The following is a 16059-nucleotide window of genomic DNA, read 5'->3' on the forward strand; positions in this document are numbered from 1 at the left end:
TCTCAACTCAAAATAATCTGCATGCCAGAGACGTTTTGGGGTGGGAGATTTTGTTCTCCTACCTAAGTGTCCCACGGGAAAAAGGAATTAAAGCCTTGGCAATAGACATGGCCTGGAGAGATTGTGAAGAGAGAAAACAGGGTCTAGAAAGTAGCCCTGAGAAACTTCAAATTTTAGACCTGGGGAGAGAAGAAAAGTAGGGCAGGGCAACAGCATGGAAGCAGGTGACAGGTTCTTCCCGTCTGTATATGAGTTTGCGATTAAAATTCAGCCTTGTTCCAGACTCGGGGAAATCTGGAGTGGGAGGAGTCACGTTGAGGAAGAAAGTGATGAGTTTTATTTTCAACAGAGAATTGTGGACTCAGACAGAATTAATTGCACATACCTCCCCCCCATCAGATTACAGCCTGTTGAAAACCAGACTACTTAACTTTAAGTTACTGATGCAAATGATCTTTAAGTCAGAAACTTCCTGATTTTCAGTCTGGCAATGGCATTTAGAAACTTAGGTTAGAAGGCCCCCTGTTTGTTGGTTAAATGACTTCCAAGTGAGCTTGGCTAAGTGCCACAATTCCGCAGTGCAAAAAATCTGCACACAGGAGTGTGATTCCACAGTCTTCCCCTCAGGCTCTGATGGACGAGATTCTCATGCTCCAAGAGGAGATCAGCGAGCTGCAGTCGGCCCTCGCAGACGAGCTGGTGTCCGGGTCCCCGGAGTCCGAGCCGGCAGAGCAGCTGGCCCTGCAGTCCACGCTCACCGTCTTAGCGGAGCGAATGTCCACCATCAAGATGAAGGCATCTGGGAAGAGGCAGCTTCTGGAGGTAACAGGCCACCCTTGCGTGGTCCCTCACATCCAGATTAACTTCCTGGGGTTGGGTTGACAAGTATGTCCAGCTACTTACGTGATCGACATGTTTATTGTTCCCACTCAAAAGAAGCTGGTATATTGTGTGTGCAGGGCCTCCTGAATAGAGCCCTGAGCCAGTGTGGAGCCGTGAATGTGTCTTTTCACCAGTTTCTGACTCATTTCAGGCCTGCAGAACTGAGGCAGTGGAGAGCCAATACTGGGTAGACATGAGCTTTGTGGGGAATAATTGTGGAAGGTTTGCATAATAGTTTGCTGTGTTTAAATAAGACCATTTTTATGAATAGCATTGCTAATGCTGTGAAAAATAAATCCTTAGTCACTGGAAGCCAATTTAAGCACGTTAATTCATGAGCATATTCCTGCAGTTCTGGTTCTCATGTTACTTAACTTTAATACTTAATAGTTAAATTTTAGTTATACTACCACACGTGTTAAAAATAAGTTATTTTCCTTTTGTTGTTGTTCTCTTACCTTTCCTGGCCTTAAACATGTATGATGTTCGTATTGTTGATCCTATGAAGTGTCTGTGTCCTTGTATCTCTAGGGTCTAGTAGCTTCTCTAGCACAAAATCAGTTATTATTATCTGCTTAACATTATTTTATTTAGCTGCGGATTATCCCATAATTCAATTAACCTTTGTCCTTTTGTTATGGACATAGGATATTTCCAGTTTTACCTATTTTAAAGCTGGTCTAATCATGTATCCATATACTTTCCTGTTTTGGAGAAATTTTAAATCAACTCTAATCTATAAACAATTTAATAAATTAATTAAAAATAATAGATTATTAATAAAGTAATGTTTAAAGTAAAATACTTAAGAGTATCTTAATAATTAACCTTTTAATTCATTGATATTATCCCCAGTCACTCTATGAAACCCATGTAGAGTTGTGAAATGAAGTGATTGGCCTGGAGTTTTAAAAAATATATGGATTATTTGCCATCACTAATGAATCCTCAGAGACCTAACCAAATTTTTTAAAGTTTTGCCTTTGCTCTAGAAAGCGATAGCACTGGGCCACTCTTCCTGAAGGAGATCAGTTGCCTGAAACTGCGTGGTTCTGTCCTTTTAGGTGAACCAAATATGTTCTTCAGTTGCCATAGTCCCCACTAGACCCTACAATTTCCCAAACTCTGAGGTCCAGTTACCTACTGTCTTACACCATTGACCAATTTCTGTCATCCACATTATTTGCCTTGTTCTGTAGGTGTATTATTTAAGAACAGATAACTCTAGGCATACAATCATTGTAGGAGTTTTAAAAAAATAATAATCTTGAGGTTCACCTCCTGAAATTTTATTTACCAGTCTGTACTGTGGTCTAAACACCGGGGATTGTTTTTGAAGTTTCACTGGTGGTTCTGGTGTGTAGTCAGGGCTGGGAACCATTGCTCTATGTGTTGAGTCCTGGTGATTTTGCCTCAGAGTGATCTGTGTTTCATCCTACTTAATTCATCAGGAGAAACTCAACGATCAGCTGGAGGAACAGAGACAGGAGCAAGCCCTGCACAGGTATCGCTGTGAAGCTGATCAGCTGGACCACTGGCTCTTGAGCACAAAGGCCACTCTGGACGTTGCCCTGGGGTCACCCAAGGAGCCCATGGACATGGAGGCCCAGTTAGTGGACTGCCAGGTACAAAAATGGTCTCAAAGGAATATGCCAACATCATTAGGCAGACTTTTTAAAAATGTATCTATTATTGGCTGCATCGAGTCTTAGTTGTGGCATGCAGAATCTTTTGTTGGGGAGTGCAGATTCTCTAGTTGTGGTACATGGGCTCCAGAGCATGTGGCCTCAGTAATCACAGCACACGGCCTTACTTGCTCCTTAGCATGTGAGATTTTAGTTCCCTGACCAGGGATCTCAGGGGCCTTCCCAAGTAGCTCAGTGGTAAAGAGTCTGCCTGCCAATGCAGGAGCCACAGATGATATGGGAAGATCCTCTGGAGGAGGAAATGGCAACCCACTCCAGTATTCTTGCCAGGAGAATCCCATGGACAGAGGAGCCTGGCGGGCTACAATCCATGAGGTTGCAAAGAATCAGACGCAACTGAGTATGCATGCACACACTGTCAACCAAGGATCAAACCCACGTCCCCTGCATTGCAAGGCCGATTCTTAACCGTTGGATTACCAGGGAAGGTCCCACAAGACATGTTTTTTAACTACAGAAAAGTATAATGATAACAAAGTGTGGTATGGATATGTGATTTTTCACAATCCATATACTTTACATATTTAGAAGAAAAACAGTATCTTATAAAAGGTTAAATGAAGTCCAGATGTGGGCTTAGTCTCTTGAAAATTTTAACCAAGAGTATCTACTCTTTAGAAAATTTTCAGCTTCCTGAAGGACATTTTTTAAAAGACTTGTTCAGTCCCTCAGTCACGTCTGACTCTGCGACCCCATGGACTGCTGTATGCCAGGCTTCCCTGTCCTTCACCATCTCTCAGAGCTTGCTTGAACTCATGTCCAATTTATAGGATCTGTTTTGGTGGCTAATAAGGAATTTAAGTACCCAATGCACGGAATTAGTATCAGTGACTATGGATAAAAAACAGAATAGGTGGCCTGTTGCAATTTTGGTTCTAATTCAGAAATATTATTTGGAAAACTTGGAAAAACTGTAGTTATAGGCAGCCAGACTCAACATGGGAAGGTTGTCTTCTGGAGCAGAAAATTTCCTTCCTCAACGTGAGGTCTTTAGAAATTAATTTAAGGGGTAATGACATCAAGGTTTTCACTGTAATATTATTTTCTTACCTCCTTATTATGGAAACATTCAAGTACATGTATAAGCATAGAGAATAGATGATGAACTCCCATGTGCCAATCATCGGCTTCAAAGAGTATCAACATAGTAGACCTTACACATAGGTGAAGTTTGTTTTAAAAGCTCTTTCATTTAACCAGCAAGTCTCTAGAAAACCCAGTCTAATCTGCAAGGTTAAATATCAGTGTGCATGACTTCGTACATGTGGGACTAGAGGAAATATGCACAACCATTAATTATGAATGCCATCTTTTTTCTTAATGCATAGTATGTCATTCTGGTCATCCCTTATGATTGAGATTTTTTAATAGTAATAATTTAGGTTTTTTAATTCTTTACACAACTTATAATTTTAAACTTTAAAACTATTATTATTTATTTATTTGGCCATGCTGTGTCTTAGTTGCAGCATGTGGGATCTAGCTCCCGGATCAAGGATCAAACCTGGGCTCCCTGCATTGGGAGCGCAGAGTCTTAGCCACTGGACCACCAGGGAAGTCTGGGGACAATTTATTTACATGTCTTCAAAGCGTCTCTACCTTGATGGTAGAGAATAGAGAGCCATGTGCAAGTGTTTTCTATTTCTTGTATCATCTTTTCTAAAGTTACTTTTCTGAAAAGAGACATGTATTTTTAGCATTGCCTTCTAGCACTTGAAATTACCACATGCACTCGCATTTCAAAATTCGGTTTCATCATTACTCCCACCTTTTCCTTTTTAATGTCTCTATTTTTATAGTTACACGTAAGATGCATAGTTGAGATAATATATTTCAGGACTCTTATAGAGTATTGAAGTGGTACTTTGGCAATATTTTTCAAAACTCAGAGCCTATAGAATCACACAAATATGTGATAATTCCTCATGCAAATAAATCTGGCATTTGAGCCAGTAGTATAATCATAGCTGTGGTTATTATATGGAATTAGGGTCCTGTTATGACTTTTGGGGCCCAGGGTACTTTGTTTCCATGAACCTCTCTTCCTCTATAGCAATACTAAAAGTTATATTTGTATCTTGTAACTGCTTTGGGTACAGAGACTAATATAATCTAGGGTAGTTTATCATGGGTGCATGCTAAGTTGCTTCAGTTGTATCCCACTCTTTGCGACCCTATGAACTATAGCCCACCAGGCTCTTCTGTCCATGGGATTCTCCAGGCAAGATTACTGGAGAGAGTTGCCATGCCCTCCTCCAGGGGATCTTCCCTACCCAGGGATCAAACCCACATCCCTTATGTCTCCTGGATTGGTAGGAGGGTTCTTTACCACTTGTACCACCTGGGAAGCCTGGGGTGATATCATTACGTATTAATTATTATCATAATCATTTTTCCTCTGATTTTAAAAGAAGTGAAAGACATTTTCTTCGGCCCCTTGAAGTATTAGGGGCCCTCAGCTCTGTGACAACCATGCCTGATGGAAAAGGTGGTCCTGCACAGAATAATATTAATAATAATCTCAATAATAATAACTCTCAATAATAATCTCAAAAGTAATCCTTAGGAAATGATCCTTTAAGGCCCATTTCAGGAAAAGTTTTACTCTTCCGTTTAGTTCTAGGGTTTGGGATCTCCCTTATGTTCTTACAAGCTGATGGTAGTGATTCTGATTTTGTATAATCTTTTCTTATTAATATATAATTGAATATAAATTAGAAAGTACATTTCAAAGAGTTCAGACTTAAGGTATAGAAAAACAGAACAGTTTCTGTAGAAAATAATATGGTTGTTATTTGTTTTGCTTGATTTTTTTAGTTGTTCTGTTTTTGGTTTTTGTTTTAAATCTTACTTGGGAAGTGAGGAGACTGTTTTCACTTCTTTCCTGGATTTAGCCTCCATTTTAGAAAAAAAAACCTTGTTAAACACTAGAGAGTTACCACAGAAAGTGAAAGTGAAATTCTTAGGAAAACTTCCAGAAATGGGAAGTTAAAAATGCGTTATATAAAGGGTAAAAACAGGGGGACTTCCCTGGTGGTCCAGTGATTGAGATTCCACCCTTCCAATGGTTCTACCGTTCAGTCCTTGGTTGAGGATCTAGGATCCCACATGCCTGGTGGCATGGCCAAAAAAAAAAGGACAGAAGTAATACAAAGCAAGCGAAAAGAGCACTAGTCTGGGAAAACTCCCTTTCAAAACATTTTTCTTTGAGAAAAAAAAAAAAAGAGTCCTTTTTAAATTGACACAAAGAGTTGATCATGTGATGTCTTTACTATTATTAGCCATAAGCATAATGTGTGTACATCCATTGCGTACATGCTCAGACACTCAGTCGTGTCCAACTCTGCGACCCCCTGGACTGGAGCCCTTAGGCCCTTCGCTCCCTGGGATTCTCCAGGCAAGAATGCTGGAGTGGATTGCCCTGTCCTCTTCCAGGGGGGACTTCCCAACCCCAGGACTGAAGCTGGATCTCCTGCGTCTCCTGCACTGGCAGGCGGATTCTTTTACCACGGAGCCACCTCTAACACTAAATAATAGAACAGTCACAATGGGGTAACACTAAGGCCTGGTCTCTTCTCCTTATCTGTTGACTATATAGAATGTGCTCCCCCTATAGTTTTTTGGTATACCATCTAATCTTATATGAGAGAGAAATTAGGAGGCTCAAAGAGTTGTTGAAACCTATATGCCACTCGAAGTTTGTACGAAAACTAGGGGGAAAAAAAACAAACCTGGAGGCGTGTTGTTTTGATGAAAGACTTAATGAAGCGCTGTGAGACGCGCTCCTTGCAGAGGCGCCCAGGCCGTGTCAATTTCAACCTTATTTCTGTTGTTCTAGAATATGCTGGTGGAAATTGAGCAGAAGGTGGTGGCCTTATCAGAGCTCTCGGTCCACAATGAAAACCTGCGGCTGGAGGGCAAGGCGCACACCAAGGACGAGGCCGAGCAGCTGGCAGTGAAGCTGAGGACCCTCAAGGGGAGCCTCCTGGAGCTGCAGAGGGCGCTGCAGGACAGGCAGCTCCACATCCAGGTGAGGCTGCAGCCACGCTGGGAGCGTGGCGCTTACAGAGAGGCTCATCTTTGCACAAGGCTGCTCTGCCCTTCTGAGCACGGGGCACATGAGGGGTGGCTGGGCAACACCTGTGTGTGTACCTGCTTTACACATATTCTGGAGTAGGTGTTTTTTTTTTTTAATATTTGTTCGTTTGGCCCCTCTGGGTCTTAAACTGTAGCACTCGGGATCTTCAGTCTTCGTTGGGACATGTAGGGTCTTTAGTTGTGGCATGTGGGATCTAGTTCCCTGGCCAGGGATTGATCCCAGTCCTCCTGAACTGGGAGCTCCGAGTCTTAGCCACTGGACCACCAGGGAAGTCCCTGGCATAGCTTTCCACACAGGGCTTTGTAAGAGTTGTTTGAATCCAGAGACCTGGAAATTGCAGCATAGGAAAAGAAAAGAAAATGAAAATAATTACCAAAAGCTAGCAGCTGTATCATTTAAAAGAAAATACGTAAATATAGGTCATAGATTAAGATACCCTGTGGCAGTGATATATTTCCCCTTTATTTCTCCTGTGTTCTACTTTTCAGATAGACTGTTTCATTTAGTGCACACAAGTTTAGACTTATCATGTATTCCAGGCGAATTGAACATTTTTACTATCACGTAACGGCCTTCACGTTTCCCAATAGTGATTTTTGTTTTAGATGACTAGAACTTTTTTTTTGGATAATATTTGCCTAGTATATCTTTCAATTTTCCATTGATTTAACCCTTTCTAAGTCCTTAGATTTTAGATTTGTTTATTATAAAGAACATTTTGTTGGTTTTAAACATATCTAATCAGAAAACCTCTGACTTCTAAAAGAGCAGGGTTAATCTGTTTAAATTCATTGTGATTACTAATATGTTTGAAATTTTATTCTTACTTTTTTTTCTATTTTGTCCTGCTCTTTCTATTCTTCTTTCTGCATTTTAACTTTTGCTTCTAGGTGATTGAATGTTTTCCTTTGTTTTTTCTCTCTACTTTTTACCATGCATACCTAATAAATTCTAAGTTATTATTTTATTCTTGTTCCGGATCAACATAAGAAACTCATAACACATTCACTCAGATTTCTCCCCATGCATCTTGCATACTAGTATTGTCTAATATTTTGATTTTGTTTGTTCTTCATCTCTACATGTTAGAATTATTATCTTACACAAATTTTAAGCAAATGTTTATTGCAAAGCCACTATGTGCCAGCCACTATTCTATATGATAGAGTGAAGAAGCAGGGGCAAAATCTGTCTGTATATGTATATATCTATGTATTCCATCTTTAAGAGATTATGTTTGGGGGAGACAGATAGTAATATAAAATTAAGGTGTGTTATTATATGCTAAGTTAGAAGATGATAAGAGCTGTTGGTGAAATACTGTAAAGCAGATAAATAAAGAAAGTTGGGACTGGGTGGATTTGCAATTTTAAATAGGGTGACCAACGAAGCCTCCCTCAGCTTACATTTGAAGGAGTGAGCCGTGTAGACGTGGAAGAAGAGAATTCCACGCTCAGAGAGGGGGAAGTAAGGGCAGAGGCCCAGGGTAAGGAGGGCCCAGGGTGCAAAGGACCTTGTAGGCATCGTATGCACTTTGGCTTTGACTCTGGGGAAAATGAGAAACCACTGGAGTATTTGGGGGCAGAGGAGTGACAAGATCAGATTATAACTGTTGTAGGGGATCAGCATGGAAGCTGAGAGACGAGTTAGGAGGTTAGAGGTGATGAGAACTTATCAGGTTGTGGATAATTAGGAAAATGAAAACTCTCGAGGAACAGAACTTGGGGAAGGAGAAGTAATTGGGTCACTTGTTTCATTTTGGACAGGCTAAGTTTGAGATGCCTATCCAATGTCAAGCAACTGTTGGGATTCAGCAGACAGATCTAGACTGAACTGCCAGCCTCTAGATGGTCTTTGTTGTTGTTCGTGCCATAAGTCATGTCAGTTCCCCCACCTGGGATCAAACTCACACCCCTGCATTGGGAGCTCCGGGTCTTAACCACTGGACTGAAGGGAAGTCCTTAGATGGTCTTTAAATGCATGAGACCCCATGAGATCACCAAGGGAGTGAAGAGAGATGAAGAAGACCAAGCCCTTGGCCACTCCAGTATGAAAAGTTAGGAAGATGTAGAGGAACCCCGAAAAAAAGAGTAAAAAGGAAACACCAGTGAGGTGGGAAGAAGACCAAGATTTGGGTTTCTGGGAGACACGTGAGGGCAAATGAGGTAAGATGAGAACTGAGAACTGACTGTGGATCTGGCAACACGCAGGTCTTCTATGACCCCAACTACAACTATTTCAGTGAAATAGTGAAGGCAAAAATCACTCTAAGATGAAAGCGAGAATGGAGATAGAGAGGAAGAGGGCAGGAAACAGAGGAGTTTCACTGTCATGGGAGCAGAGGAATGGAATAAGCTATAAGAAGCAGGTTAGAAGAAATTCATTCCATATTAAGATCGGAAGAATAATGACATGTTTACAGGGAGACAGAAACAGCTCAGTAGAGGAAAAATTGATGAAAAAGAAGTGAGACTGCAGCAAAAGCTTTTTTCTGTAGAAGGGAAAAAATCAGATCCAAGGGGCAGGGGAATGGTCTTGGAACCAGTGTCAGGAGGGAGGGGAAAGACTGTACTTGAGTAGAGATGCTGGCAGGAGACACGGCACAAATACCGTGGTGGGAACTTAATGCACATTCACTGCGATTGCTTCTACTTTCTCAGTGTGATGATTTTTTTCTGACTAAACTATGTATTTTCAGTTCTTTGCTAAGTATATGATTATATGATCTGGAACATCAAATCTAGTCAACAGAAAACTATTAAAAGCAATGGAAGAATTTAGTAAAAAAAAATTATTAAAAAATTAAAATAGAATTCATCACTTTCCTGTATATAAATTAAAAGAGAAATAATATGCAACACATTTCCATCTAAAACATGAACAAAATATAAAATATATGAAATCTCAACACTTTAAAACCTGAGTGATACCAAAACAAGTGGAAATATATAGATTTTGTTTTTAGACAGTCGATTTCAAATTTTCCTCTATTAAAACATAAATGTAAGTTATTCTCAATTAAAATACTAACTGTATGTTTTTGAAATGTGCCAAAATGATACCAAATAAACCTGGAATAAGGGGCTTCCCCGGTGGCAGTGGCAGAATCTACCTGCCAATGCAGGAGACCCAAGAGTTGCAGGTTTGATCCCTGGGTTGAGAAGATCCCATGCAGTAGGAAGTGGCTACCCATGGCAGTATCCTTGCTTGGAAAATCCTATGGGCAGAGGAGCCTGGCAGGCTACAGTCCATGGGGTCACAAAGAGTCAGATATGCCAGAGTGACTGAGCACACACATACATATGAATGCCGCCTGCCAGTGAATAATCCACTCCAGGATCCCCTCCACCCCGCCCCAAAATTGTTTACTTCTCTATCAGTTCAGTCGCTCAATCCAACTCTTTGTGACCCCAAGGACTGCAGCACGTCAGGCTTCCACGTCAGTGCATCACCAACTCCCAGAGCTTGCTCAAACTCACGTCCGTCAAGTCGGTGATGCCATCCAACCATCTCAATCTCTGTCGTCCTTCTCTATGACACAGGCATATAATACCTCTTGAATTACGTGATATCTTTCTTTGTAATTAGTTTGTCATTTTCACACATTATCATTCATCCAAGGAGGAGAGAGTTCATCCTATATAAATAATAAAATGCTTTCTAAAGAAGTGTTTTATTTAATGTTTAGCATTCTCCAATCCTCACTAATCTTCCAAGGAATGTTCCTGGCAAAAATGGTTACTCTTCTAGTATTTCCAAAATAAACAGCTTACATAGCCCCACCCAAGCAGGAGCCTGTTGGAGAATAAAAGCCACCTTATTTCCTATTCCCTAGATAGGTCAGAAAACTGTTATCAGACCTCAGAGCGTGTAATTAATGTTAATTTTATGCCTTAGGTCAGTACCTTTGTATCTCGGGGGGAAAGGGAATGAAATTTGAACTGTTCCTTAATCATTTTTTGCTTCCTATGGTCCAAAGGTTATGTTTGAAAACAGTGAAATCAGCCAGAGAAAAATTTATTAACTGAGAAACCAAACCTAACCACAGAGAAAATACATACTAGTCATGTGCTTTTGATGCTGATAAATATCCTTTTTTCTAAAGCCATGGATTCAGTTAGTCAAATAGGAGTCCCTTTCTTAGCTTTTGTTTTAGAATCTAAGTATGTGTCTGTGCATGTAAATGTGGTTAAGCCGCCCTGTAGACCTGGCATTTCAATTGTTATTTTCCCAAGTACAATTGGTCTCTTTCGTTGGTGTGAGGAATTTGAAATCAGAGCTCTCAGTCAACTGTAGTTAACCTGCAGAGAAGGGTAAACTGGAGCCCTGAGAAATTTCCAGGAGTCTCCAGGCTGGGCTGTGAAAGCAAACCTTTTCTGAAGAAGGAAGGAGAGGAAGTGGCGGGAATTCATCAAAGAGAGTCAGCAGGTCACGGCTATGGCCACTGTTTGTCACTGGGTCTCTGCCTGGGGACAGCTTTCAACTTGTCCCACTGACTTCTTTGGGGTCATTCTCTACAGATCCCTTTTGACTTTCTGTTTCATCCTTGCCTGGAAAAGCCAGGATATCTTAGAGCTTATTCTGGGTCAATGGAACATCCTCAGATGGGAAAACTCTGCTTCATGCAGAAAAGTGTGGGCTTTGGTCCTGGAGGAATGCACGGCCACCCCAAACCTCCCACCTTCAGGAAAATCACTGCTTGCCTGAAAGAGGCACTCCTGGGAGGGTGGGGAACCTATTGAACTCCAGTCATCTGTTCTGAAGATCCTGCAAAATGCAGGTAGCATGTTTTAGACCAACGGCGCTACCACTGTTCTATCTCAAGCACATGCTTTTACTGGTGAGCTGGATCATCTTCAAGGAAAGAAGGCGCCTGTGAGCTGAGGTGGTTCAGAATCCGGGAAAGGATGATGTATAAACACGGACGCTACCTGTAGTTTTCGCTGTTGCCTTCACCGCATCTCAGGTGCTGGTATCAAATGATCTCAAACATTTTAGTTTAACCATAAGATTCTAACAAGCAAGACAGAGGGAAACAGACCCCATCTACTTCCCTGTAAGAGTTAGTGTAAAATTCTGGAAAGAAAAGGAAGGGAAGGGTCCTGTGGGCAGTCAGGTGGGGTGAGCTGTTGTAGCTGGACCCCACTCTGAGGTCAGGTTTGGCAGAGAACAGAGGCCAGGGGGGCAGCAGTTCAGTAGGATGGCTCCTCCATGGAAGCACCCCAAAGAATGTTCCCTTCCTATGTGCCTGCCCCCGGCCCCTCCGCATGTTTCAGTCATGCTTGCCCCTCCACTGCGGTCGCTGAGACACCAAGTTTCTTTCCCCTCTGGCCTTTGCTCCAGTGGTTCCACAGGCCTAGAGGCCCCCAGCCCACCATTTAGCCAGGCAGTATCAGTGTTAATTGCTCAATCATGTCTGATTCTTTGCGACCCCTATGGACTGTAACCCGCCAGACTCCTCTATCCTTGGAATTCTCCAGGCAAGAGCACTGGAGTGGGTTGCCATGCCCTCCTCCAGGGGATTTCCCAACCCAAGAATTGAACCCGGGTCTCCTGCACTGCAAGCAGATTCTTTACCATCTTAGCCATCAGGGACGCCCTCATCTCGCAACTCACAAGCTGTCCCCTCTGAAGACGCCTTGCTACCCAGACTAAGAAACCCTCCCCCTTCACTTGCCAGCCTATTCTCTAGTTTCACATTCTTTGCAAGTCTTATCACCATCCCAGTTTATCTTGTCTGTTTGTTGTCTGTCATCCCAGCAGTGCCTTTGTCTGGCTTCTGAGCCAAATAAATCCCCTCCAATTCCCGCCAGTGCCCTCAACAGTGCCTGACACACAGTGGATGCTGAGAGGCATCTTACCAACATGGTGGAATTTATCTTTTGGCATATAAATACATTTTAGTAGAAAGGTGCTCATTCAGAACTAATTCCATTCTAATACAATATATTCTGTTTGCTGTTTAGTCCTGTCTGACTCTTTTGCAACTTATGGACTGTAGCCCGCCAGGCTCCTGCGTCCATGAGACTGTCCAGGCAAGAATACTGGAGTGGGTCACCATCTCCTTTTCTAGGGGATCTGCCTGACCTAGGGATTGATCCCATGTCTCCTGCGTCTCTTGCATTGGCAGGCAGATTCTTTATCACTGAGCCACCAGGGAATCCCACGCAGTATTTAGGACCTCTTAAATTCCATCGGAATAGTCTAGCAGGAATAATAAACCCCTGCCCAGGTAATAGGGAATTACTTTGGCTTTCTCCTTTAGCCACACTCTGTCGAAGCCAGAGTGGCAACAGATGGCAGTGGAATCTAGTCCTGGTGGGGATAGGAAAGGGAGGAAGACCTAGAGTTATATTCTTGTTGAAGAAATTCCAGAATAATGTCTGCTAACCACATCAGTCAGCTAAAAAGCCTAGCCGCAACATGGCAGTTCCCCCGACCCCCTTAATATTTCTGAGTATAATCATCTATTTATTGTTCTGTTTCCTGCAAATGCCATAATAAATTCCATGGGTTTTGTGGTACCATTTTTTTTTTTTTTAATGTGGTTTCACGTCCAAATGGAGTCACTTTGGTTTTATTATTCAGACCACACTAAAGGAGCCATCACTGTTTTGGTTAAGGTCTTCCTGTGGGTAGTATGACTCTTGATTTCTCCCTCGTTAAAAGCAGGGGACAGCCCAGGAGAAGGAGGACAGCGATGCTGACCTGGCTGCCACTCAGAGCCCCGGGGTTCAGGAATGGCTAGCTCAAGCTCGGAGCGCGTGGACCCACCAGCGACAGAGCAGCCTCCAGCAACAAAAAGTAACGCACTTCCTGCTTCTTTCGCCTGCAGATCAGCCAAGCATGCACCTTGAGAGAAATGTTTTAGAAAGACAAGTTCCTTCTGTGCTGAAGACAGAGTGCCCCTTTATCTTTATTTTGGACTGAAGCAGAACCTGGCTGTTTCCATTTACTTTTGACCACTGGGAAGACTGGTCATTTTAAAGTTGGTTCTCTAAGAAAAGCTTCTGCTTAGTTTTAAAATAGTGTAACTGAATTATAATCTGCCCTCTATTTCTAGCTTGCCCCAATTTGAGTCTATTATATATAATAATAGCCTCAGGAAGGCCTCTGAGAATTGGTAAATATCTAAGTTGCACTTTCTTATGAAATTTGCTTTCAACTCTCAAGTAGATGCCATCACAAAACAGGATTACAAATTACTGCCTATGAAGCAAATGAGCTTTGATTGCTCAAAGAATGACATCTCATTAATACCTTCAGTTTATGGATAGGGCATATTAAAATATTTCTCCAAGAGTAGAGACTTTTTCACCAATAGTAATAGTGAAAAAGTAAAACAGAGTTCAGTTGGTGATCCAGTTTATCAAGCAAGTGGGAAATTGAAGAGAGCTGTTGCTCTCATGTCTCTTTCGGCTTGAACAAGGCAGTATCGATCTTGAAAAGTTAAAGTGCATTTTGGACCACTTGGGGGCGCCATTGCCAAGCAAAGTTTTCTTTTCTCATTTCCTAACCCCCACCAAGATTATTTAGACATTATTTTATCAAAGCCAAAGGAAGCTACAGAGGACTTGGAGACACCTCTGAACAGTTACCTAAGCCACAGCTTTTATGTAATGTGCTAACTTAAAAACATACTATTGTACCAAAGTTCTCTGAGGATTTTCTAGACATAAAACTGTGGTTGGAGACAATAATCATAAAGTAACAAAGATGTTTTTATTTTTCCTTTTCCTTGAGCAGGAGTTGGAACAGGAATTGGCAGAGCAGAAGAGCCTCCTCCAGTCAGTAGCCAGCCTTGGAGAGGAAATTCTAACACAGCACTCAGCTGCAGAGACCTCTGGTGGTGTTGGGTATGTTTCTTTTGTTCTTTGGGTTTTTGTTTTTAATTCACCATTTTGTTTTATTTTTTAGATTCCACATTTAAGTGATATCATACAGTATTTGTCTTTCTCTGTCTGACTTATTTCTCTAAGCATAATACCCTCCAAGTCTTACCTGTATTGCTGCAAATAGAAAATTTTTTCATTCTTTTTTATGGCTGAGTAATTTTCCGTGTGTGTGTGTGTGTGTGTGTGTGTGTGTGTGTGTACACATATCACGTCTTCTCTAACTATTCATCTCTTGATGGACATAGGTTGCATTATCTGAACATTGGGGTGCATGTATATTTTTGAATTATTTATTTTCTCCAAATATATGGAATTGCTGAATCTATTGCATTTCTGTTTTTAGCTTTTTGAGAAATCTCCATATTGTTTTCCATAGTGGCTACACTAATTTACATTCCCACAAACAGTGTCCATGATTCTCTTTTCTCCACATCCTCACCAACATTTGCTATTTATGATCTTTTTGATGACAGCTCTCCTGACAGGTGTGAGGTGATGCCTCACTGTGGTTTTGCTTTATATTTCTCTGATGACAGTCTATTGTTCTCTTCTTATTGCTGTTGTCCTGACATTTGAAAAATGGTCCAGTGGTTAGGACTCCGAGCTCTCACTTCCAAGGGCCTGAGTTCGATCCCTGGTCAGGGAACTAAGATCTCACATGCCCTGTGGACAAAAATTTAAAAATGAATAAATAAAAGTAAACATTTCCCTTAAATTTTTATTTTGAATATCTTTTGCAAAAATTTAATTATTTCATTTTTACTTTATGATATTAAATCTACTTGTATTTTGAATGTTTAGTTGAGCGGCATAAGTATAACTAGTAATTACAATGGCTAACTTCCTTTTCCTCTTTCTAGTATGCTTAGCATATCTGTCCAGGGACAGTGCATATTTAATACATTTTTGAAAATCAAATAATAAATGCATTATAAAATTAGATACATGATACTTATGACTGAATGATCTTATCTATCTGGAAAACATTTCCCTTACAAGAGCTTATCTGTCTTCTTCTAATATCATTCTGAAAAATAAATGTATGTGTCTTGTAAGTATCTTGACTTTTTTTTTTAATTTGACTGCACTGTGAGGCTTGTGGGATGTTAGTTTCCTAACCAGGGATTGAAACTGGGACTACTGCAGTGAAAGCCTGGAGTCCGTTCCACTGGACCACCAGGGAACTTTTCTTGATGATTTATTTCTACGATTTCTATATATAAAGTCATTGAACTTTGAGTCCTGGTTTGGAGTAGAAACTGAAAGTCTTACACTCAGGAAAGTAAAGTGTTGAAAGAAAAGTTAAAGAAAGTGGAGCATTTTCAAGTTGAAGAGTCTGGTTTAAAAGATAGGAAGGCAAAGACACTGAAGCAGAGGGGAAGTGTCCCTGTATCGTGAGGCAGGTCTGGGTTTTATTCTGGTTCTGCATCTGTCACCTTGGAAAAGGAACTCAACCCTGAGACTTCGTTTGCTCACC

General features: G+C 41.3%; 1 protein-coding gene across 1 annotated transcript in view; it reads left to right on the top strand.

Annotated features, from left to right (window-relative positions):
* SYNE1 (spectrin repeat containing nuclear envelope protein 1) overlaps window positions 1–16059 on the top strand; it is a 483739-nt gene that overhangs the window by 323844 nt on the left and 143836 nt on the right. Inside the window, 5 exon segments of the mRNA XM_070461436.1 lie at window positions 628–822; window positions 2334–2507; window positions 6427–6618; window positions 13360–13491; window positions 14434–14543. Of these exon segments, the coding sequence (XP_070317537.1) occupies window positions 628–822; window positions 2334–2507; window positions 6427–6618; window positions 13360–13491; window positions 14434–14543 (803 nt within the window).

Source organism: Odocoileus virginianus, chromosome 34 (genome assembly GCF_023699985.2).
Source record: "Odocoileus virginianus isolate 20LAN1187 ecotype Illinois chromosome 34, Ovbor_1.2, whole genome shotgun sequence".
Classification (NCBI taxonomy): Eukaryota; Metazoa; Chordata; class Mammalia; order Artiodactyla; family Cervidae; genus Odocoileus; species Odocoileus virginianus.